A 24,734-nucleotide genomic window follows, 5' to 3' on the forward strand; every position below is an offset into this window, starting at 1 on the left:
ATGTTCAGGTTCTTCATGCCTGCCGCGAGCAGATCGCCGGCCTGCTAGCTACTGGATATATGCGATCACTTGGTTAGAGTTATATAGGTTATATCAACTAGAGTACAAGGGTCTAGTAGGCTAATATACAAAAAAATGCGTATTCTACCCACACACATGTAGATACTCTATCTAAAATCTCACGCAGACTATTGGTAGCGTAGAATTGGCCATAGGAGATTTGTATTCTTTTTATTGACCAATCAACAGTTGGACTAGGGACAGGGCGTCAGATGGGAAATACATCTCCTATGATTCTAGTGAGCATCAAATCCAAGAGGGTAAACACCGAATTGTTTCAAAACTATATCCGCCCTCTTATTTTCTACTCACCTCACAAGGCTTGCATCTGTTGTACAACCTCAGCCAGCATGTAAGACATCTCGAGTGCATATATACGCACTAACCGGATCTGGTTAAACCTTGCAGAATCTCACAGCCTTGTTCTTAATTATTGGTCTGAGATCCTGGCATGCGCAGAGTATGTGCTCAGGTAGAGTCGCATATGTTGGTGATAGAGTCTCAGCCAAGAATGAAGAGAATTCACTAGTCGGGCCAGTCCTGGGGATCACTGTGTACCGAAGTTAACGAATTCAAGTTGTTTACTGATGAATCTTTGTGCCATAGAGTGCGGTCCGTGTATCAAGTTATGCCTACATGTAGTAAAACGTCACCAATAAGCACGGTTCAAGATCTCAGAAGATAAAATCATTGATACACGATACAGGAAATGTATGCATACTTCAATCACAGAATGTTGCATTTATATCGACGGTACTATATGCTCGCCTGTCACTTGTAACATAAGCTTCTCGCATCTGGCTTTTTACGATATACTAGACCCAATATTTCTGTATTGATATGTTTTTTATTTTACCCTATGGAACTGCTTTAACTGGATCTTTTAGAGTTGAAAATATTGAGAAAGGTGTTTTTATTAATTCGGAGAACGTGTGTTATTACGATCTTGAAGATAAAGTCACGTAATACAATCGCCCGCTGCAGAAGCCATTAAGCTACACCTCACACGCGCAGGTGTCTTAAAAGTTCCATATTATTTTTTCTTCCTCGTTTCACAGACGATCCAATAATCTCCATCCGATGGCTGGATGGCTGGATGGCTGAATGGCTACATAGACATGTGTGCGCGCTGGCTTAGATGCTATTTCTAGAATAGGTAATTGAGGTACTGGTGGAAAAGGCCTCTGCTTAGATGAGGGGTGCAGATTATCTGATCACGCCGTGTGTACCACCAGCATGAGAGGGAAAATAGATTTAACTGGCAGCTTAGGCACGAATTTCAAACCCCTTCTTGGGCCAGAATCCTGTATTCAAAAGGTCCACGGTCTGGCCTTTCCCTCTTAACCTAAAGCTTGTCAAACCACGTTCGCAACATTAGCTTAGGTAAGTTGAAATGGAAGCCCCCAACTTAAACTCTAACTTCTCTGTTCCTAATGATCTGATATTTTAGGGGTACGGTACACATATCTTGCGCTAAGATGCAGATATCCTCAAAACCTCAGGGCGCTGAGCTTTTTTCAGACCCACTTGACAATGCATACATACTGCACACGCTTTTCTTGATGCCCTCTAATGATGGTGGTTTCCGTGGCGTAGGAGTTACCGATCGCGAGTCCTTCTACATAGCTTCCGGCTACGCACTTCTCATAACTGCAATTTTTGGATCCCTCTGGCAATTCGCTACCTACTTCGCTCTTGTGTTTTATCCAACAGAAGATAGGAGGACTATAGGTCAAGTACTATCGAGAAATAAGGGCCCGATAATAGCCAGAAAGAACAAAGATTTTGACGACTACTACCACACAAACTCTGCCTCCGGGGAAAAGCGCGACTCGTCGGCCCTGGACCAAGATCATGGAATTGAGAGTATCAACGCGGAATTGCTCAATGTCCGCCGACGAAAGGCCAACAGGTATATCGCTTTGGTAGCGATCTGGAACTCGAGCGATCCATATACTGCCATGGTGTTACTCATAAAACATGCTACGGTTGTTTTCAAATTCGATAAGCGGGCAGGGTTGTTCGACGTTGCCATGGTAGTAGTTGCATTTTTACTGGTAGTTGGCGGAATCTTTGCCGGTGTCGTCGTTCCAGCCAATCTTGAACTTGGCAATGTGGCCCCAGCGAATCCCCAAAGTGTTTTTTTTGCAATACCTGATCTCAACAATATCGAGCAACAATGGGTGGCTGAACGGGTCAGGGCGCCATCAGCTCAAAGAGCCGTGGGAGTTGTTGAGTATGCGAAAAACCAACTACGTGAGAGGGTGACATTCTCTATCTCTGAGGACCAAGTTACCTCATATCAATTCAACGTAACCGGCGTGGACTTTGGGTTACAACTCAAAGATGCTCGCAACTTCATGCTGAAAACCGAAGGGGGCTGCAGTTTTGATAATGAGGCATACAAAGGGACGGACACTGAGGTTTACCGCGACCTCTATACTATATATGGTACAAATTATACTTTAAATACATTTTCGGACGCAAACGTTGGCGGAAAAATGATTATGCCTAGATTGGCCGGTGATTCCGATATAGCTGAAATATACAACAACCCAAACGGAGCAAGGCTAAGATATTATATTCTCCCAGACACTGTCGGCCGGTATAGCCACACCAAATCATCCGATCCATGGTACCTTACGGAGCCGTCGCCGGAAATTGATGTCGAGTATGGGTTTCCACCACACTTTATATCCACGGGGCGCCCACCTCTCTCTTGCTGGCACCAGGATACTTGGTCTTACAAAGGAAAAGAGGTCAATCTTTTCGACCTGGATCAGCTTGGCCTAGATGTTCCAAAAACAATTACAGACGAGCTCTTTCGGCACCGTTTCACCACACCTATGATATTTGATATCGGTTCTTCGCTTGGATCCTCGATTCTAGTGATGTCAGCAAGTAGCTCGTACGGATTACTTGACGCAAAAGCAGGTTCATACGCTGCAGATCTCGAACGCTTAGTCCTAGCATCATATATTGCGACACAAGACGTTTTACGAGATACCGTCATGACACAATTTTCTCCCGATATCGGAATTTTTAATTCTGCTCTCGACCCTGCCACCGGCAAACCGAAAGAGGGCGTCGAAAAGTTTGTAGTCTTTAGCACCAAAGTCAAAGCGCTCTCGCTCAGGGTTCTGATCAGCGTACCAGTCATCTATGCTTCCCTCTATATACTCCTACTCGCAACGAGATGCACCAGATTCACCAACAGTAACAGCGGTAAAATCTCCCGGTTTACTTTGCGAGCAACAGGCCTCCAAGCCGTACAATTGTACAGGATGTTGGATGAAGAGAAGTGCGGTGATCGGGATGATTGGCATGGAAGATTAGAGCACATCCCGTACATCCTGGACGCAAAAGAGGTGCAGGGGAAGCCAGAGCAACCAGAGAAGCCAGCAGCAAGAGCGAGGTACTCAGGAATAAGTATGTTTCAAGACGATAAATATTCCGAGATCACTGAGGTTGGCTGGGGCGGGAAGACTGGCACGGTTGTCCCAGAGTCTCGTCATCCGTATCTGTTCATCGCCCCCAAGGTGATACAAACTGGTACTGGCGAGTCAAGAAGGAATCATCTCAGCCTCGTAGGGCCAGTAAAGTACCAGCTTAAGACGGACGAACGTGTATTCTCATACAGTGGCACGGGCAATCAAGCGATTGCTAGTGGACCTGCAGAAAGATCTGATGTAAGTCCCTAGTCCCCCACCTCCAGCCTTTTCAACTTATATATGATCCACTAACACAATAATGTATAGGATGGGACGGCCGAAGTATCATCAGATTCGAAACAGGCGACGGTCGAGACGAGAGCTATATCACCCAATTAAACTGAGGCAACTGGGTAATTGACGATTTATGATGATGGTAGTTTATGTTGCACGAAATTGATGTGTCCTGGAAGAAACATTGTTTTTCATCCATTTGTTGTGTTAGCGGTCTCTCTTCACCTCTTTATTCCATCTTAGTTTACGTCCTCCGTTTTGCGCTTTCTATGAGACCTTACGAGTTTCTAGGGGTTACTGCATGTTTGTGAAGCTGGAGCGTGTGAATTGGGTGGATTTAGGCGAGAAGATAGCTCTTACCCAAAAGGAATTGAACCAGACCTTACTTTTGTAAATCTATTCAAGAAGCGAATTATAAAAAGCCGTTAGATAAACCGTTAGATAAAGCTTTGTGGTGAGGGATAAGTATAGTGCATTAGCTAGATGTAGAGACGAAAGTCAGACACGAAAAGTAATAGCATGCTATATCGAGTGATGGTCTGTGAACCCCAAGGCGAAAGACATTAGGCCCAGCTGTCTCAAAGGCACCATGATAATATAATATCATGCATAAAAAACGTTTAAACAGCAACCAAAGCCCAAAAGAAAGGGTGATTATACATTCCATGTCTGGTCTGATCCACCAATGGCTTCCTGGTGGCAGCGCCTCCAGAACATCCTTATCTCATCCCCGCTGAATACCGCCCGGGGCCACCGCTTCATTCTGTAAGAAACAGGCCGTGTGGATGTTATTACCGTTATGATCGAGTCTTCAGGCCCTGTTCCGACCTGATTGGCCACAACCGCGTCGAGGACAGATTTCTTGTCATTAAGGTCCCGCTGACGTGGTCTGACAGCTATACTCATGGCCTCTATATATATAGGAGGATCCTCTTTCCACATTCTACGCCCTTTCGTATTGTATTGTCATCTTGAGTCAACAGTGATACCATCCTACAAATAACAGCAGCAGCAAGTTAACAGCGGGCTTCTATAGCGGGACTTTGACCGTTTGGGGAAGGATGCATATCGTGATGGTTTCACAGCAGGAGTCCTCTGTAAAGAATACTTCTCTATCTCGTGGCGGCGGGATAGAATCAGTGCGGTACTTGGTCTATTCCTGTTTGTACTTATATAAGCGGATTAGTGTAATTAGCTAACATCTTTGCACATACCGTTTGGCAGAATAGTCGATTTGTTCGTCACCATACGTAGCTGAAACACCATAATATTCTCATGGTAGTATAAGGTATTTCATCTCTAGACACTGCATCTTCAGTCAACTTACCAGGATCATAGAACTTTGTAATCACAATCTCTCACTCGGCCATCACCGCCACAGTCACGTGAGAGCGGCGTCACCTTCAGGCAGGCTGTATCATATTATTATGCAAGCCTATTTAAGCCCAAGCGAAGTCATTTTGATCACCGCCCCCGAAGATATGTTGGTTTCACGGTGTAACCATTATTGGAACCTTGGGCATATTATGACGACTGGGTCGGGCTAAGAAGGCGTCCACTCGGTGCTCACGAAATGCCGAAAAGCAATATGACTATGAGCTTTGTTATCCTCTGGCTCATTGGCTAAGTAGTGAGCCATATATATGTAACCCTCCCCGCTCTCCTCACAGCGGGTGGTGATGTGTGGATAGCATGAGTGTAAGCATCCGGATCGTCAACAGCCTACGTTCCACTATCAGCACGATGTCCCCTATATCACACAGCGACCAAGAGCTTTCCCCTGATCTCGAGCACTACCATGAAATCCCGCGCGAGAAGCGCATCCTCAATCGTGGAGCCTTTGTGCCCCTTCAGCTTGAGACCAGTACCCGCTCTGCTAGATTCGACTCAGATGTCGTGAGATATTTCAGAGTACACCCTCCCGCTCCTGCCCCTACTCGTAGAAGTGAGTGCCCCTGCATCCTAACGTCGTGAGAGCGTGCAAGTTCTCACACCAAACAGAATTAATCCTCTCAGCCTTGACCCGCTCGCACGCCCGCGGTGCCAGTAATGATGCTCATGATGGTGACGGAACCGCGTTCCACCTGCCGCCGGAGATCACGTACCAGGTTCTGTCGTATATTAAAGCGCTCGACGAACAGCGCTTGCCCAGCGACCCAATGCACCGCACCTACTGCTCTATTTGCTATCTTAAGAATCTCTACAACATCGCACTGGCCTCCCGCTCCTGGAACGGCCCCGCCACGGAGCTGCTCTACTCAACGCTCAAGCTCTCTCTCGACGACGTATGCGAGTACCACAACCGCGGCATCGCATGGGGCGACGGGAAATACTGGTGGGCGCGCCGCACCACATACCTCTCCCAGCGCTACTTCAAGCCGCTTCTCCGGACACTCACGGCACGCCCGCAGCTGGCGGGTATGTTCCGAGTGCTGGAGATCGACATGCACCACCGCATATCGCGGGACTACCAGAACCTACCGCTGTGGACAAAATTGATATCGTTATGCTCGGGGCTGGTGAGGATCGTTGGGGACCCGTGTGTGTTTTTTGCGCCTCTGGACCCGTACATGGAGTCGCTGAAGCAGGATGCGCTGAACTTTGTGTCGCGTGGGACGCTGTATCGCGGGCGGCAGACGCGGGCGTTGACACAGCAGAGGAGGTTGTGGAAGGTGCTGGCGGCGCATGGAGCGTGGGTGGAGTGGTCGTGGGTATCCAGTTGTATGGACATTCGGGTGCCGGCCTTTCGGAGATTCCATATGGGCTGGCAGGCGCTGCGGCGGCTGGAGATCTGCCAGTTCTATTACCCCCGTGCGACGGCAGAGGAGAGCGGGGATGCGGAGAAGGAGGGCGAGAAGGCGATTGCGTGCCTTGGGGCGCTGGAATCACTGTCGCTGAAGAGCTCGACGCTGCGGGTGCTGCGATGCGTACCAAAGGGGAGGCTGACGGAGCTGAGCGTGGAGATTGACATTGGAGAATGGGCAGGCACGCTCCGGCAGGAGCTGACAGAGCTGTGGGTGTGGCTGAAGGCGGACACGGAGGGGGCGGGTCGAAGCTACGGAGCTTTTCAATATCCAGCGAGGGCCACTACTCACACGTCATGGAGAAATGGCTCCCCCGGACACTGGTCCTCATGCCCGATCTCCAGAGCCTGAGCATATCACTGCGCTACAGGCCCGACCCCGGCACCATCATGCTCAACAAGGACGATCCGTCCATCGTTGGTCTCGCGCCGTGGCAGGCGGCATTCCCGCCCGGCACGAAGCTGCAGAGACTGGTGTTTTTCTGCCCGGGCTGGTCGCACAACAAGATGCTGCTCAAGATCATGCGGCGGGCGGAGGTCTGGCCGGCGCTGAAGGAGATGGAGTATTGTCCGAGCACGGCGGTGACGGAGATTAATGTGGCCGAGTTCTTGGGGACGCCGATTACGGTGAGTAAGGCAAAGACGAGACAGGAGGGCACGGTGGTGGACAGCGAGTTGAGGATGGAGTGCCATCGGAGGGGGATGACTGGTGTTGATGATTGGGCTACCAGTCGTGGTGGTGGTGGTGGTGGTGGTGGTGGTGGTGAGGATGGGCTTGTACGTGTGGGCACGGGTGAGGGCTCGGGGATGACGGGCGTGGAGGTGAGGCGGGTGCGGATGAGGAAGGTGGGGTGGCTGTGACCGGGTCATGTACAACACTTGTATTTTTCAATTTTTTCTCTTTCTTCACTACTGCTTATTATTATTCTCTTTTCTTTATTTGGTCTGGATTTCTCTTGCTATTTACTATCTGGATAGTTCGTGTGTGTGTGTGTGTCTGTCAATTAGCCTGGCCATATATCTCTCTGCTGGAATCTCTCGCTATAACTATGAGCAGCAGCAGCAGAAGCAGCAGTAAGTACAGTGTCTGAAGAACAATAAACCCCCCAGAGCAGGTCCATAAACCCGTCATCAAAGGACCAGCTGCCGCAGCAATAGCAGTAGCAGCAGTAGCAGCAGCAGTAAGTACAACTCAACCCTCTCTCTCTTCTCCCACATATCATGAAGTATGCAACATGCCCAATGAAAAAAAAAAAAAGAAGAAAAAAAGGAGTAAAATAAAGAAATCACAAAAAAACAAGAATAAGCAGAAGAAGAAGAAGAAAGAAGCCCATAACCCATACCCATGAAATTTTTCACTCCTTACCCTCACTACTATCGCTCTCACTACTACTATCACTATCACTACTATCACTACTACCACTCTCCTCCCCCCCTCTTCCTCCTCATCATCATCCTCCCCATGCCCCAACGCCGCCAACACAAGCCTCGCCCTCCCCACGCCCTCCCGCTGACTGACCACATCCACCTTCTCGCCATCACGACTAATCGTGTCGCTCCCGCGCTTGACCACCTCGTTCGCCGCCTCGAGCAGCCGGTCGCGCGCCGCCGCGCCCTGCACGCTGGCAATGTATCCGCGCAGCGCGGCGTCGTGCGTGCCCGGGATCTGCGCGCTGTCGAAGGCGTGCCGCAGGATCCAGTTTTGCTTGGACTTTTCGAACTTCCAGGTTGCGCGGTGCAGGTGGTGGGCGGTGAGGTAGTGGAGGTAGGGGGCGGTGTTGGCGGTGGGTGCGGTGGAGGGTTTGGGAGGGTTGGGTTTGCGCTTTTTGGGTGTGGGGGCGTCGTCTTTTTTGTCGCTTGCTTTCCCGGTAGACTCTTTCTTTTGCTTGGTGGTGGTGGTGGTGGTGGTGGTCGCCGGAGTGGCATCCTTCACACCCCCGCCCCCGGACCCGGACCCCCCAGCAGAAGCAGTAGCATCCACCTCGTCATCATCCGTAAACTTCTTCCTCTTGCCCGTAGAGCCGAACTTGTACTGTATCTCTGCGCCCTTCTTTGGCTCGACGGCGTCGTCGAAGCCCGCGGGTAACTCGTTGGCGGCGGAGGAGGAGGAGGAAGGGTAGTTTGCGAGGTGCTGCTGGTACGAGTCGTAGTGCGCAAAGGGGTCGTGGTTCTGGTAGAGCGTCTTGATGGAGTCGCCGTCGGTGGCTTTGGTGTCGGAGGTGAAGGTGACGGATTTGCGCGATGTGGGGGGCGCGCGTGGGTGCCGGAGGAGGAGAGATTTGGGGTCGGTGGTGGTGGTGGTGGTTGTGGGGGTGGGAGTGGAGGGAGCGGCGGGGGTGGGGGTTGAGGGAGTGGTGGTTGAGGGAGTGGTGGACTCGGGGATGCTGGTTGACGACTTTGATTTTTTGCCTTTCTTTTTCTTCTTTTCCTTTGCTCCCTCCTCCGCCTGGTCCCCCGCTGCCGCTGGTTTGTCCCCCGACGCCGACTCGGCCTTCTCCCTCTTCTCCTTCTCCTTGCGCTCCTTCTTCTTCCGCTTGCGCTCCTTCTTGTCCTCGCTGTCGTCGCCGTCGTCGTGCGCCTTCACCTCCGGCACGGCGTCCTTCACCGCCGTCACCTCCGGCTCATCGCCCGCCTTCTTGAGCTTCAAGCCAATCTTCTTCCACGCCGGCACGTGCACTGCGACTGTTGTTGACATTTGCTGGGGGGGGGGTTACGGGGTCGTGGAGTTGGCGGAGGGGCGGAGGGGCGACGCGTGCGGGTGGTCGGCCGATCGGGGGTGAGGGAGGGAGGGAGGAGGATGTGAGGAAAGAATTAATGGGTGGGTGGGAAAAAGTTGTGCAGGGTGGGTCGGGGTGGTGGGAGGTGGTGTACGCGTGTGCTGCGGAGGGCTGGGAATGGGGGGGGGTGGGGGGTCTGTGGGTTTTTGGTTGTTTGTTTGTGGGGGAGTGAGTGAGGGGAGGAAGAAAGAAATGGGAGAGGAGACGGAGGTGGAGACGGGTGTGCTGCGTCATGGATATCACTCGGTTGGAGGTACTGGAGGGAGTGAGTGAGTCATGCTGTATCACTCGGCGTGGTGTGTGTGTGTGTGTGTGTGCCAAGCGTGGTGGTGGCTGCACTCCTGGGTGTAATTCATCTCATCCCGTACACTCGTCCCATCTCGTAGCCATCAAAGTTTTGATCAATTGAAGAATAGACGGGCTCAGACCTAATGCCCATGCCGTAACCCTAGACGCGATAGACGCCCAGAATAGAGAAAGAACGGGTGAGTAAAAAAAAAAAAAAAACCCCCCAACCAAGAACCCCGCAGACCCGACAACACCAAATCCTCAGTCCACATCCCCAAACCCGGCGCCGGGTATAAGCATTACGCAAACGTTGGATGGAGCATTGATACCAGGGGAACTAGGACCGACCGACCGACCGACCCTGGCGCGCCCAAAACTGTGTAGCTAACATGGCTCCAGTAGACATACATGTATGTACTCCGTTCTCGTGGGCCCTAACGTATTATGTCGTTAAGATTCATGTGGTGTTACTTTCCTGTTTATGTTGATTAGGTTGTGAATTTATAGGAGACGGAAGAGAATCGAACTCGGATTGTGTGATTAAATTAAAAAAAAAAAAAAGGTAACGAGAGAAGAAGGAACAGCCTAGGCTCTTTTATAACTAACCAAAACATATCGATAGAAAAGACTGTAAAAACAACAGTTCCCGCCTTGCTGGCATTGTCTACCCCATACCTCGGACCGATCATGGAACACATGTACCTACACCCCAACAGCAGACCGCTAGCGGGACAGTGCATGTCCCCCCCCCCCCCCCCCCCCATCAACGTTGCTTGTCTGTTAGCGGCCGCCGTTACTCTTCCCCCGTCAGGCATTCTGCTCACTGCCATCCTGCCCTCCAGCTTGCGGAGGAGTACTTAGCGACACTCAATTAGGGGGTCAGGGATGAGGGGCCTCTTCTAAGTAGGGCCCATATATAGGCATTCCGCACTAGCAAGAGCTTACGACCACCTTGTCAGCTCTAGCTGCTTCTAGCCTCATTTTGAAATTTTGGATCTCTGGATATATCCGGGATAAATCAAGAGCTAAGGGCGTCTCCACGCAAATATTTTCAGGCTGGTGATGATCGGGTTCGGTCTCTCGGCTGATGATTAGAGGATGGAAGAAATGATGGTTTGGGTTAATCGGTGACTTATATATACAGCGCCCCTAATCTAACATACATTGTATATCCTTAACCGCTTACATGTAGTTACCGTTGCAGCGGGTTTTAACACAACGTGTAGCTGTGCCAATGATTGAGAAGGCAAAGGTTTAAAGCACCCCTAGCCCTCGGCCACTGCACATTCACGGGAGTCTTGGATCAGAGCACGTTCGATTTATTTATATATTTGGGGATGACCGTCAATAATTAATCCAATATTCTCTTGCTGTTGTGGTTAATTCAAGCATGCCCGCAATTCTACTTTTGCAATACACATAACACTAGCATCATATTCTATTCGAGCTCATAATCTACATACAACCCCCACCACCACCACCATCTACTGCAGCAAGACTCTCTGGCTCTTCGCCCCCCCATTATCATACATCACCATCACATGTCTATCATCAATCGTCAACATCCCCGGCCAATTCGACTGCACGCCGCCCACAGTCAACTTATTCCCCCACGTCACGCTCCCCGACGATATCGCCGTCGACGCCACAATCTTCGCCGACGCCCCACTCACCCACTGATGCAGCCCTGTATCCTCATCCGTCATAAAGCTCACCACCAAGCTCCCTCCCACATTCGCCACCTGCGGCGCCCCAGCGTTGTTATTTGTCCCCGAGGCCTCAAACACCGTCTGTCTGTTCCCCCAGGTCGCACCATCATCCGACGACGCAACAGACTTGATCCTGAACGACCCCGCCACGCCGCCCTCGTTGGTCTCAAACACAGCAATGAGCCTATCCGCACCGTCATTGTACTTTGCAACGCCCACCATTCCGTCGCGCGAGGTGATGCCCGAGCCGGAGATGACGCTCGACGCGCTCCAGTTCGCGCCGCCGTCGGACGAGAAGCGCACGAGGTTGTCCTGGTCGTCTGCGGCGAGCTCGCGCGAGTAGTACAACTGGATGCGGCCGTCGTTGCCGATGCGCATGAACGGCTCCCAGAGGCCGTTGGGCGGCGAGCCGGTCTCGGGGGTGCTGAGGTATGTCCAGGTCGCGCCGTTGTCGCTGGACACGCAGACGGTGATGCGGTAGATGGTGTATGCGTCGCCGTCCTTGGAGTGGTTCCTGAAGGCGCAGAGGATGCGGCCGTCGGGGAGCTGCAGGAGGAAGCCGTTGTCGATGTCGCCGACGCCGCGGGTCACCTCGCCGTGGGGGGTCCAGCTGAGGCCGTCGTCGGTGCTGCGGACGATTGTGATGATGTTGGTGCCGGAGGAGAAGGTGGTGGTGACTCCTAGGAGGGAGTTGTCGCTGAGGCGGGTGGCTCGGGGGTAGGTTCCGCTGCCCATGGAAACGGCGGCGCCATCGAGGGAGGGAGAGACGGCGTGGGTAAGGGTGGTGAAAAGGAGGAGGGGGAGAAGGAGAAGTGTGAAAAAGGATTTAATAGTCGACATTATTGAGGTGAGTTTTCAGAATCTGGTTCTGGATGAGGAATTGATAATGGGGGGCTTGGGGCTTCTTTATAGGCATTTAGCCCACTGTTATTGTGGTTATATATGAGCTACTATTTCAGAAGGCGCAGACAGTTGATCATCCACATCCACGTATAAATGACCACATAGTTACCCCTGGGGGAATACCGGCATGCATGATTGACACTTCTACCAAAGTTAAGGACCATCATGGGGGTTAAATTATTGGTCCTCCATGCGTGGGGTAGCTGCTGTTTTTATCCCAGTGGATAGACAGACAGGGTGGGTCACGCAGCCTACTATTCTATCCGAATTCCGAACTCAAGTGGGCTGTGCAGCTAAAAGTACATATCCTCGGTGATCCTTTATATTGAGATCATTGAAGTCGGGAATCTTTTTAGTAACTACATGTACCAAAATACTTGTAAGCCTTGCCCTTATTACGTACTTAGGTACTACTTGTTGTTTATAACGCACCTTTTGGGGCATCTATTATCACTTCCCAATACCCCTATCGGCCTATCAGTAAGCTAAGCTTCCTCCTCTGTAACCGGCAATTATAAACCCGACATGCGCCAATCCTGGGGTAATGCTCATCAATTACTCAGAGTAGAATTCTCGTTAGTAATCAAGGCGCACTCACCCTGTCAGTCTTCCATCAAGACTCCGCGATAACTAAAATTAAACAGACTTAAGCCCCCTGCCCCAAACACCTACAGGGATCCCTCATACAGACAGTCAGAGCAATAAAGTAGCCCTAGTACCTGTATCAACTTCTCAAGGTCTACCCCATCCACAGGACAATAATTACATCGGGCTGGTTGTCTTTTGGCGGCGAAATCCCTAAGAAAAAGGTGTGACAAGACCGAGTGATAGCCTATGATTTGATTAGTAGCCGTTAATTCAACCGCCAACATGGGGCATCGTGTAAAACTTGGGATCTGGGGTACTGAAGATAAATGAAAAGATTTGCTTACGGTAAGGGGGTAATGAGGCAAAGGGCCAAACACATGGTACGCTTAAATCCTACATGTGTAGACCTAGAACGCGTCGATCTCACGCTACTAAACCCCGATTACCGAGCCCTATAGCTCTCCCATACCTACCGCATCCCTTTCCTTCTCCTCGGCCTTGCTTTCAATACGGTATACGCTGGTGTATCTACTGAATTTTCTCCCTAGAGGCGCTTCATCTTCGGCTTGGAAATCATAAGGCATCACTCGCTCGGTGGTATCTTTAGACTTTTAAATCAATCGATGCGGTTCGAGCTACAGATCACCTCAGTCAGTAAGTGAATATAATCTCGATGGATTTTGGCGGCGAGGAGTTTGAAAGGAGTCCTTAGAAGAATCTCCGGTGTAAACCGATCGTGTTCACCTCGGACGTACCTATAAGCCACGAACTTTACGGGCCACCACTTTCAAACACTTTCTTGCGCCACTGACTACCTCCTCGCATAAAGACTTGTTCTCTTTTGTATGTTCCCATGTGTCTGCTGGAGTGTTAACCATAGCTCACGATGCTGGGAGAGTGTTCTTTTCATCCAAAACGTTCTGCACGCCATGTAAAGGCTGGTGCATATACTACAGTACGAAAAAACGGGGTGAAATCAGTACTGTATGGCTACGGGATTTAGCGAGAAATATGGAATTAAACCGGCATTACAAAAAGAATACCGTAGTAATGCCGTATTCTTGCTGCATTACTAGCGCAATAAGGGGAATAACGTAGCGAATCCATACCCTTTTTTGGTATGTAACCATGTGGTTCAGTAGGTAAATGATAGGACATTAATTACACGCACCGATGCATTGGCATTTAGGCGCATGATTGGTTTGATTGTAGATATGATAAGGATGGGGGGGGGGGGGGGGGAGAAAGGGCGGTGAGAAGAAAGGTGAGGTGGGTCTAGGATACGTAACATGTGCAAGGTGGCTTCTGAACCCCAGTGTGGTGCCGGCCTCGTGTATTTTCGGGCGTAATCAACTAACATTCTTTATCACCCTCCAGACTCTGAGCTCTCTATATACTGATCAGAGATAAACCCACCTGATCCCCTTATCCGCTGTCTCCCAGGAAGGAAAATAGACGAGGGAAACAAAATACAGGACCAGCCGCGACGAAAGAGAGTGGTGATAACGTTCTCCACTAGATCACACTGCTTGTTAGATTGGCTAGACGGCTTCTATGTAAGGTTCATTTTGATTCGCTTAATACTCCATGTACTTATGGGATGTTAGTCTGGCTCTTCAGTTTTCAATTTAGTATTGCCACTGTTAACCATATAATAGCACGTGCACAGCTCTTCGGAAACAGTAAGCACTATATCGGATGCTTGGAATCGGTCTGTGTCGAACGCAGCCCGCTAGGGATTATATGGTTCTTAGAGTGTACATCTGGAGGACAGGCAGGCTTCATTAAGGTGCCAGCCTCCAGAGTACTATCTCAAAGGTTAGGGTTCCAATCTGGAGCTAGGTTCATCGCGAAAATTCCAAAGGCTCTTTTCTTCAGATGACGCTAATTTACGTATCACATTCATTGAAGGGCCCTTTTATAATTTATTGAGATTTTGAGTGACTTCCTAACCTGGTAGATTCGATTCCTATTACCGAAGAAGACGGCTGTCTCCATCATAGTCCATCACTCGCGAGACAACCGGAATTACAGCATAAAGAGTAGCTACCCTAAAAGGCGTCTACATGTCGGCGAAAATTGATTCTTGGCACCAGCTGGGCTGCTATAAAACCCGACCTTTTCTACCTTCCCCTCTTCCTTTTTCTTCTTCCACAAATATTAATGAGGCTATGGGGGGATGGGCTATGGAATTGCCGCCTCCCGAGCGGCCCTCCCTCCCGCCTCCCCCAGCCCCTTTTTGTGCTTCCTCCGTGCGGAGGAAGTACAACTTCCCTCGGCTCCTGGGCTGGCCCAGGAGCAGAGTGGTGCAGCTTCTGGCGGCCCCTGGGCCTGACCGCAGGGGCCACCTTCCCCGGCCTGTGTTTGCCCCTCCGTGAGGGGGGCTAACACAAATTCTGTTGGTCTTTGGGGCAGGTCCCAGAGACTGACTTCTTCGGGCCTGCTGTTGCCCCCGCGGAGGGGTAGCAGGGCTTCTGTCGGCTGGTCCCTGGGCTTTGTTCCAGGGATCACGACCCTCAGGCCCTTTGTTACCCTCCGAGGAGGGGCAACGGGAGCTCTGTTGACCTCTGGGGCAGAACCCCAGAGGCCATATTCCTTCTCCTCGTGGTGGCCCTTCCCACGCGGGCGGCGTGGCTCTGTTGGCCGCTCAGGCGGGGGGCCAATAGGGTCCTAGACCACCCCTCCTCTGCTGTGGCCCTCCGGTGCGGGGGGCCGTAGAATTGGCTGTTCCCTCGCTGTGGCTCCATCCCCGCACGGGGAGGACGACCCCAGTGGCCCCTGGGTTCTGCCTGAGGGGCAAAGAGGGGCCGTAGAGCCCCCCGCCTCCTCCCCCGAAGCTCCCCCGCCCCATTTCCCCGCCGTTGCCTCCTCCGAAAGGAGGAAATGAGGCCACTATCTGTCCCTAGGCGCTGTCCCGCTGTCCGAGGGACCGAGAGGGGCCTACATATCCCTCGTTTCTTGCCCCGTCCCGCCCCAGCCCCGCCCCCGCTCCTGTTTCCTCCGGCCTTGCCGAGGAAGTTCGGCCTCTATTGGTCTCTTGGCGCTGTCCAAGAGGCCTAGAGGGCCCCTCCCGCTGCCTCCCCTCTAAATGAGGGAGTATGGCCCCTATTGGTTTTTAAGTTCCGTTTTAGGGGCTGAGGGGGGCCTATATATCCCCACGTTCCCCGCTCCTCCTCCGCTTTTCTTACCCCTGTTCTCGTCCCCGCTGTTGCTTCCTCTGTAAGGAGGAAGTACGACTCTTATCTGTCTCTGGGCGCTGTCCGAGGGGCCAAAAAGGGTCCATACATTACACCGCCCCCCCCCCCCCCTTTCTCCGTCCAGTCTTTCGCTCTCTCGAGCACTCACTCCTCTTTTTTTTTGCCCCCCTACCCTGCTACTCACGGGGGTTGCAGTCCCCTATTTGCCTCTGGGTTTATTCGAGGGACTGATAGGAGGTGTGTATATCTTTCGGGTGGCCAGCGTTGAGAAGTCAAGGATGCTTGCAGAGGATGCACTCGGCCTCTTCATAGGATATCACTCGCATAGGTTTGGGCCTGGGGTCATAGGGGGCGGCGGGACGAGCCTAAGCGATCACCGCTATTGAATGAGATGGGGCGAGCATGTATCCCTGTACAGGCTCATAGGGAACGCTGTAGGGGCTCCTGAAAGCCCCCGAGGGCTGCTGAGCTTTCCCTCAATCAACCAGGTAACAGAATTGTAGGTTAATTAGCTCTGTAGTTATATTCTAATGCGGGCTTGGTGGAGCTGGTTTTCCCTCCACTATCAAGAACTAGAGTGATTTCGCTACTAGCTAAAGCCTACGGAGACTACATGTAGATACTTTGTGTCTCTTTTAAGCTACATGTAGGTATCTCGAAGTAGGGCGCGATTCTGCATGAGATAGTTCGTGGACTACGTACTACACTAGGCCATTACTGGCTCCTAGTTTCATGAACCGGGTCCATTTCAAAACATCGAACAAGAAGTATTATATTCTATGGCTTACGTTCACTATAAGAATAAAGGAAATAACCTACATACATGTATGTAGTTGAAATCGTGTATTATATTGCCAACAATAGTAAAGAAAAAAAGCGCGTAATGCGAGTGATATCCTATGTTTAAGGCCACGAGACTACCAAAAAAAATAAAAAAAGCCACGTACATGGAAGCTCAGGGATATATAGAAATTTGTCTTAAATCGTTGGCAACGTAAAATTACATAATTGTGATCTCCGACATGTGCAAGGCTGGTATATTCAATCTACGCATTCGATCAAGTATATATAATTTCCAATTCTTAGTCATAAATTGTATATAACGCTTCGAATTCTAAATTATACAAGGAATTTTAAAGAACCAGCTACAATTTGCAATGACTTAAGCTTCTGTCCTGTGATAATAATATATTAGTCTAGAGATGTAAGCAAAAAGTTGAATATGATATATGGTTGTAATCATTACGAGTCTATATCGAAGACCCATTCAGAGCATGCCATTTGTCATAATATAAGGTCACCTCTATAATAGAACCCGTATATCTTATCTATGAGGCACTTATTGTATGAAAATCACTAATGCAGTATAATTTCTGGGCTCCTGCTCCTCCTTCTTTCTCTTCTGCAACGCGGACATGCCTCAACTAGTTCGCTCCAAGAACACGGGCCTAATTGATGGAATGGCGATGCAATGATCAGCAATCATTGGTTTCGTTAAAACGCTATCCCTGAGCTAACCGCTAAAGGTTTCTTAAGCATGAAGTACGTGGCCGCAAGGACAGCATGTTTGAGCGTGATTAAGGTTATAACAGAACCTCTCGTGCGAGAAATCTAATCTCCCCGCGATGGTCCTCTTGTTTCAACTCAGGAACATCCTTTGAGCTTCCGCGCAGATATTCATTAAACAGGTGAGTATGATAATAACTCTCATGATCGAGCTTTTTTGCCTATATATATGTCGCTAATAAGCATGCGCAGGTCACATATCTCATCAGCTCTCCAGATCGCATATGTGATGCAATGGCGACATTGATCCTCGATGGAAGGATATTATGTAGAGTCACTCTACATATTATAAAGGGGTAAGAAAGCAAGGAAAGCGACATTCCGTTTGCTTTTTCCAATAATGACGAACTAGTGTCCAGTATAGAATTGCAATGATCGAGCCTCTTTATTGATAATACTACTGTAGTGAGCAGTAGAGCAAGATCCTAGAAAAATATTCCGAAAAATGATTCACGGAAACTAAGTGATGGCCCACAATGTGGGGGCCAAGGCAAAAAGAGATGTTTCATAGATCGTCCGGATGTACGGTTGAGACATACAGCGAATCCAGGCCCTTCCCAGAGCAACGTCCCCTGCAGCAAGCGACGCGGCTAACATTTTCTGGAAGAGGCTTACTCTCTGATGTCAGGAACCGACACCCTATCTGATAAGGAGGACATATGTGAAAAAGCTATTGATCTTTGAACTCGGGCCGAGTGAGTTCGCAATTGATGAACCCCTGATAAAGGAGGGCGGGCTCAGCCATGGCCTGTTCGGTCTCATTGTTGCATAGGAGGTTTCTTCGACTAACAATAGGTGCAGATTTCCTTATACGCTTGCATAGATACATACGATTTAGTTAACATACATGATGGCTCTCCACCTCCTTCATGTACTCGGATTCGTATCTGGAGCTGAAAAGTATAATTTTAAAGAAAGCCGGGGTACGTGCATTCATGTCTGTTCGCTTGTAATGTTTAACTATTCCCGTTCTTAGGTCCTGTAAAGCCCCTGAAGTAGAAATAGCTTATGCGCTTGTGCAAAAATAAGTAAAAAGAAGTCGGCAAATTACGTGCATTTGAACCTATCACAAAGGAACCATGTGTTTCATGAGAGATCACTCGATAACCCGGACGAAACTCCCACGCAACCAACGATCACGTTGACATGATTAATAACCATAACCTGCGCAATAGATAGTGGCGGAAACACATCATGCGGATTTATGTACGTAAGTGATTTGTACAAAGGATACAAAACAACTTCCAGAACAGATGATATAGTCTAGGAGGTTTAAACACCTTATTAAGATTTTGGAACGCGGGTCCGAGTTAATTCGGCGAGCAAATTTTTGCCCTGCGGCCCTCCCTATCGGTGTTCTGAGTGGAAATGGCCATCTGGGCCCAACTTTAGATAAACAGACGAGTGATGGCTTATGTCCATAGCACACAGTGAAACCTTCGGTTAATCCATTTAATGCTCGAGGTTGTCCAAGCAATGGATGGGTAACCACGGCACATCACTTAATCCCCGTAGAAGATATTTTGCAATTTAATCTTGTGATTTATGCTGTGAAAGGTCCGATATATTCTGCAACCACAGCTGTAACCTCAAGAGAATGATTTACCCCGCTTTTGATTTTTTTCTATTATGTGTGGCGCTGACTATTGTAAGGCCACGGCCGCAGAAAAGATTAAAAAAGATTTGCTTAGGCACTCCTGACTTTTGAGAGACAGCTCAATCATGTACTGTATGTGCTAGGCGGCTAGCTTATAGGAGGTGTCTGGGCATCCCGTGAAGCGATACCGCTTAACCGCCAGTAAGGGCGGCCGTGGTTGGTATGGAAGGGGTTGGAAGGGGAATTCGATTATTTTAGGTTCCTCGATTGCCTCAGAGAAAATCGGCCTATATATCGCGGCCCGGGTGGCAGCAGCTAGAGGAAGCCAGACACCTTCCGGGCCCAAGCTCAAATCTTGTGTTTCGTTTTTCGGCCGTCCTGCGTTTCAACTGGACAGGTGGCCAAAGGCATTTTCATAAGCCTTGTTCCTCTATGTGTTGTCTAATCTGGTTTCTCGATTAAAATCGGACGAAGCTCGCCCCCGGTCTCTATCTAGCTTCCTTGTTAGACTCAATCCTTGGTTAGCGGCAAAAAGAGTGGGGTTGGGCTCTTATAGATAGGATCTACCATACTTACAGGTCAATGTTGAGAAATGGTTTTTGTCGATGTTTTTCCTTTCTGGATCAGGAATCAGCAGATCGGGTTTGGCTGGTACCTGTCCTACCATGTACCACGACCTGCAGCTAACTGCCATGGTTATGCAACAACTGGCACTGTCACTGGCACTTCCGCACTCTAGCGGTTGTCTGGGACGTCAACTATGGCCGGGGCTGATGTCTAAGATCTATTTTGAATGTGAGCTTAAGATCCAGGGGACAATTCTACCTGCTTGCCTGGCTGACCAAGCTATGCGCCACTATCATATCAAGGAGAAATGTGCTAGTCGGGATCCACTCGGAGATAAAAGATGTGAAAGGAGCCAGGGATTGGGATTAGATATAGTAGGGCAGGGTAAGATAGGGATATGGTAAGATAGGGTAGCTGGTAGGGGGGAGAATCTGGGGATCTGATTTGATTGTCGCAGATCCATGAGTGATAGTTCATGATGAACCCATGCAATGATTAGTCGCTGCTCTCGACCCGCGCCATATTGGGGTTGATTCATCCAAAGTTATTTTTTCCCTTTTCCTTTTCGCCACTTGGAACGACGCTAGATACCGAGAGGAGGGGTCTCAATTAATTGCATACACGGTCCACCTGGCTTAATACCCTAACAGTGCAGTCAAATAGGCGAATCGATGCGGGAATGAAAAATATTCGACGTCCGCATATGTACCTAGTACGTATGGCTCGAGAAGCTATGGTGGGTAGGTGTGTAAACTTCGGCGTTTACAGCCAATCAATCTATAGAAATTGGGAGATCTACTCCCATAATGGTACTAGCGCCTAGCCCAATGGTGGAATTTTCTCTAATTCCCATACAAAAAAAGTTCCTCTGAAGTTGACACACCCACCCCCTATGCCTTCTCGCGCCATACTTATAAAATATTCAGCTTTCCACCCAGGTAGGAAGGCAGGCGCACTTTAGGCACACATCCGGCCCAAACCCTAGGTACCTCGCCCCATCTGCACCCAATTGCTGCTTTAGCACCATAGCCTCATGATCAGATGTCTCCAGGACCCTCGTTGTCTCAGTCACTCACTACTCTCTCTATAGCTAGCAGAGAGAGGAGAGGACGGGCCGGAAAAAAATTGTGTGCAGAAGGCTGGCGTATGTAGGTATGTACATATGCCGCCGCTGGGGTCAAGGATGGTGGGATGTGCGTGCATTGTTGGTCTGTGCACGAGTGATTGGGCATGAATGGGCGCGCCGCAACAACGGCCCAATCGTTGCGGAACCGATGGCGTCCACGAGACCTCACTGTCGAGGCCGGGGTTGGCAGTGCTGTGCGGTTCAATTCCATAACTGCAGTAGGTACATGTAGAGTAAAGTTAATTGAACAGATGCTCTTCATGGGTTTCGGGTTTTGATTGGATGATATTTGGAGAGAGGGGGGAAGGGGATAGACACGGATCGAGGGGAGCATTTTATCTACCGTACCGTTGAGTATCGGCTAGGTGTTTTGATGTAGTTTGATGAATCAGATTGATTGATGAATCAGATTGATTGATCGTCGTTGGTCGGTCGGTCGGTGTGCGTTTTTTTTCTTTCTCTCTTTTCAAAACGATGGTTTATGTCACCGGCGGGGATGATGGTGTAGACAGGGGGGAGAGTAGAGTGCGGACACTGAATGGTGAGGCGGCGCGAGATCTAATCCCCGACCACCAACCATGCAATGTTTCTCCGAAACCCATGTTTTAAGATATCTTTGCAAAACTGGTTTTTTGCTTTCTTTCCTTTCACTCTTCAGCCCTGCAACTGCTCCTAACGACCTTTCCGTTTTTTGATATCTGAAACAGAATAACTCTACATGGTGGAGTAAGTTACCTGAAGTAAAGTGTAGTTACGCATAAATATACTTGCACGTCTGTCAGTCATCCAGTCAGCTGCCGCAACCGTGTAGAGTAGAGAGAAAGAGAAAAATTAAAAGCGCTAGCAATATCGTATCCACTCATAAAGCTCTCACACACACTTCATTCCAATAGAACATACGATTATGAGAGAGACGATCATATCATTACCATCACGCTCATGCTCATGCTCACTTCTCAAAATACCAAGCCTCAGCAATCGATGGCTATCAAGTCAAAATTAACGAGGCGAGAGTTCAGCTGTCCTACCCTCCCTGATATATAGATGATAGCTTATGATAGATGCCTGTCTGCTAGGAAAAAACAAATCCCGGAGTTACACAATCCACAGAACCGGCTTTCGTCTCCTCTACTCTACCCGTACCTAGGTAAGACCTGTCAATCAGTCAGTCAGCCAGCCAGCTCCATTAACTCCCATCAGGTTTTTCCGGACGAGATTGTTTTTTCTTCTCATGCCCCTCCCGGACGGCCCCTCACAACATGTTCGATACTCAGTTATCCCTAGCCTGCGTCATCAGCGAATGGTAGGGAGGCGGAGAAAGAAGATAGTTTGTATTTTGCAGATCGGGCCTGGAAGCAGTATGTACAAACTGTTTAAAGACAGGCAGACCAGGCCATAACCACCTCACCCCTCTCTCAATAAACCCCCTCTCCACCCCCCCCCCCCCCCCTCCTCCGCCTCACCTAATAACCTCTCCCGATATTAATCTCTAGTTCATCCTTCATGGGACAAACACAGCTAAACAGTGTATCAATATATAGTAACAGAGTACTACCTAATTAAGTCAGTTATGCACCCAACCAACCCACTCAGCAGTTTGGAACCGCGCGTGGTCATGGCCTGCAAGCCCTAGAATTTTTATCCTACGCACGGCCGGACATGACAATCCATTCCAATACTTAGTTCCTGGTTGAAACATCACCCATTGACAAATCCCCAGTTCCACTTCCTAATGAACTCGTGGTCCGAAGTTCTTTTATTTCCCGACCTGTACACTGTGGTACGCAAACGGACCGGTACCGATTGGTAGCTAGCTGGCCAACAGTACTGTGTCTCGGTACATTGGCTACCTCTAGCTACTCATGTTCATGATTAGGGTCGGACAAGGCAGGGCTGGGCTTATATGAGAAATTGGCCAGAGAGAAAAGCTAGCCGCTGCTGCTGCTGCCTGGGTGGGGAATGCGCATCCGTAACGGGGAGTGTTAATAAGACGAACGGCGGAGACTCGCAAGATAGAGAGTTGTGACGGCGGTCGATCAGATCACGTTGCTAGTAGTATTGATTGATTGATTGCTTTTGCCCGCTGCTGCTGCTGCCGCTGTTTGTTGTCCGACTAATCTGGCTGGTTGGATTGCCTAGCATGGGGAATCCATTTTCATTCTTTTTTGTCTTTATTTTATTTTTCCTTGAGAATCGAGGAAGGGAAAGAGGCGTGTGACTATTTACTTTCCAATTACCTACTAACCAGCTCTGTTTTGTATGCTACTAACTACTGTATGTAGCTGGGAGCGTAATTAAGTAGCCCAGGTAGGTAGGTATCGTGACATGTCTCCTCCACCGCGGGGGGTGTTTTTCATCCACCACGTACGTATGTACAAATATGTACACGCGCGGTTACCCCAGGAAAGTAGCGGCCAGCCCCAGCTGGTTACCATTGAGCTTAAGCTTGAATTCAATCCCGATCGATCGTGACTATTTTCCACGAGTCATCCGCGCGGAGAATTTTCTACCACTTGATTTTCTTTTATTTTCATTTTTTTTTAATAATTTTATGGGAGGGGAAATTCAGCTGGAAGGGAGGGGAGCCTTGGCAAATATGGCCGGAAAAGAGAGAGGGAGGGAGAGACAGAAATCTATACCCTAAATGATGAATAATTTTTTTACTCCGCCCGGTTGGGTCTCAATTGGGAGGATGGAGGACTCATATGGTTCACGATCACAGGCCAACTAGGCCCGAGGACGAGAAGAATTCAATCAGACGACAACTTCGCTTTAACGGCGACCAGGGCCTGGGGAGAGCTTTGAGGTTGGGACGTACATACGACGTACGGTACATCGACCACAATACGGACGATAAAGGGTCATGTTCCCTGATCATGAATTTTTTTTAATTGCCGCGTTTTGCAAATACCAGCTTGTTGCAGTGCCAGGCAGTCAGTGGAGATGTAACTACCTACATGCTACCCAGTGAGTAGAGAGTAACATGAGTGCGCGCTCATTACCAGTGGACCCTGGGCATACTACATCATTGTGGTTGATCGATACGTATTAATGTATATACCAAGCATTTCTACTGGTCGAGAAACCAATCCTCCATAGGACCCCCAGAATGGACGAAGGAGCCTCATGTTGTCAAGGGGGGTGCATGAAGTCACTACATCTACTGACTTACGCCGAACTTGTATGTACCGTACTCTAGATTGGAGTAGAGTACTTGGTAGGAGGTACATTCAAAATGTGTACAACCAGAACGGTAGATGAAGTACCGTGACACAGTTGTGCCGCGCCGAAGAGAGGGGAGGGGGGTGACTGGTACGCGGAAGAAGAAGAAGAGGAGGAGGAGAATAATGATTAATTGAGGGGGAGGGGGTGTTTGAAATGACAGTAGTGACCAGTTCATCCTATATTTTCTTGCTTGATCTAAAGTAGGTAGACGTGCTACATAGACTGTGCTTTACAGCTGCTGGACAGCACAGGCCAGTTCTTTATATATGTTCCTGTAACGGCGCCTTTCGCTTTGAATCACCCGACAGAGGCCGCGCGATCCGGAGGCCGAAAGGAGGTCTTTTCCTTTCCATCCAGTCGGGATGGAAATCTTTATGCATTACACGGATTTTTATCAAAAACCCTATCTTTTCACATTTTCGGAATGAGTGTTTCGAGGTTTCAAGTAAACTGCGTACACATGGCCAGACCAGTAGAAGGGGGGTGAAAGAATTGAAAAAAAAATTGACAGGAGTGAAGTGATTGAGGGTGGGCAAAAAAAGTAGATCCCTCAGCTCCGCCCAGGTCAAAACCGGGTTGATCTTTGCGGCAGAAAATCGCCAA

At 49.4% G+C, this 24,734-nt stretch overlaps 8 protein-coding genes across 8 annotated transcripts; 4 read left to right on the forward strand and 4 right to left on the reverse strand.

The window, feature by feature from the left end:
* Positions 1 to 1,252: 1,252 nt before the first annotated feature.
* LAJ45_10502 (uncharacterized protein) lies at positions 1,253 to 2,853 on the forward strand (the record flags this gene model as incomplete). The annotated part of the gene is made up of 6 exons (XM_046120027.1): positions 1,253 to 1,281; positions 1,331 to 1,366; positions 1,439 to 1,443; positions 1,511 to 1,512; positions 1,563 to 2,731; positions 2,793 to 2,853. 6 exons carry the CDS (start codon positions 1,253 to 1,255, stop codon positions 2,851 to 2,853), a joined length of 1,302 nt encoding a protein of 433 aa, XP_045966836.1.
* A 218-nt stretch (positions 2,854 to 3,071) lies between these two features.
* Positions 3,072 to 3,890, forward strand: LAJ45_10503 (uncharacterized protein; the record flags this gene model as incomplete). Its single annotated transcript, XM_046120028.1, has 2 exons — positions 3,072 to 3,749; positions 3,819 to 3,890. The coding sequence occupies 2 exons, from the start codon at positions 3,072 to 3,074 to the stop codon at positions 3,888 to 3,890; spliced, it is 750 nt and encodes a 249-aa protein (XP_045966837.1).
* A 332-nt stretch (positions 3,891 to 4,222) lies between these two features.
* Positions 4,223 to 4,691, reverse strand: LAJ45_10504 (uncharacterized protein; the record flags this gene model as incomplete). The annotated part of the gene is made up of 2 exons (XM_046120029.1): positions 4,223 to 4,264; positions 4,446 to 4,691. 2 exons carry the CDS (start codon positions 4,689 to 4,691, stop codon positions 4,223 to 4,225), a joined length of 288 nt encoding a protein of 95 aa, XP_045966838.1.
* An 837-nt stretch (positions 4,692 to 5,528) lies between these two features.
* LAJ45_10505 (uncharacterized protein) lies at positions 5,529 to 7,449 on the forward strand (the record flags this gene model as incomplete). Its single annotated transcript, XM_046120030.1, has 3 exons — positions 5,529 to 5,730; positions 5,787 to 6,798; positions 6,864 to 7,449. 3 exons carry the CDS (start codon positions 5,529 to 5,531, stop codon positions 7,447 to 7,449), a joined length of 1,800 nt encoding a protein of 599 aa, XP_045966839.1.
* Positions 7,450 to 7,719: 270 nt separating this feature from the next.
* Positions 7,720 to 9,283, reverse strand: LAJ45_10506 (uncharacterized protein; the record flags this gene model as incomplete). Its single annotated transcript, XM_046120031.1, has 2 exons — positions 7,720 to 7,731; positions 8,009 to 9,283. 2 exons carry the CDS (start codon positions 9,281 to 9,283, stop codon positions 7,720 to 7,722), a joined length of 1,287 nt encoding a protein of 428 aa, XP_045966840.1.
* A 1,854-nt stretch (positions 9,284 to 11,137) lies between these two features.
* On the reverse strand, positions 11,138 to 12,202 carry LAJ45_10507 (uncharacterized protein; the record flags this gene model as incomplete). The annotated part of the gene is made up of 1 exon (XM_046120032.1): positions 11,138 to 12,202. The coding sequence occupies one exon, from the start codon at positions 12,200 to 12,202 to the stop codon at positions 11,138 to 11,140; it is 1,065 nt and encodes a 354-aa protein (XP_045966841.1).
* Positions 12,203 to 15,037: 2,835 nt separating this feature from the next.
* Positions 15,038 to 15,704, reverse strand: LAJ45_10508 (uncharacterized protein; the record flags this gene model as incomplete). Its single annotated transcript, XM_046120033.1, has 2 exons — positions 15,038 to 15,523; positions 15,609 to 15,704. 2 exons carry the CDS (start codon positions 15,702 to 15,704, stop codon positions 15,038 to 15,040), a joined length of 582 nt encoding a protein of 193 aa, XP_045966842.1.
* Positions 15,705 to 17,587: 1,883 nt separating this feature from the next.
* Positions 17,588 to 18,008, forward strand: LAJ45_10509 (uncharacterized protein; the record flags this gene model as incomplete). The annotated part of the gene is made up of 4 exons (XM_046120034.1): positions 17,588 to 17,650; positions 17,724 to 17,738; positions 17,809 to 17,912; positions 17,981 to 18,008. The coding sequence occupies 4 exons, from the start codon at positions 17,588 to 17,590 to the stop codon at positions 18,006 to 18,008; spliced, it is 210 nt and encodes a 69-aa protein (XP_045966843.1).
* Positions 18,009 to 24,734: the final 6,726 nt, after the last annotated feature.

The sequence above is a fragment of the Morchella importuna genome (genome assembly GCF_003444635.1).
Source record: "Morchella importuna strain M04M26 chromosome Unknown Morimp01GS046, whole genome shotgun sequence".
In the NCBI taxonomy this organism is placed as follows: domain Eukaryota; kingdom Fungi; phylum Ascomycota; class Pezizomycetes; order Pezizales; family Morchellaceae; genus Morchella; species Morchella importuna.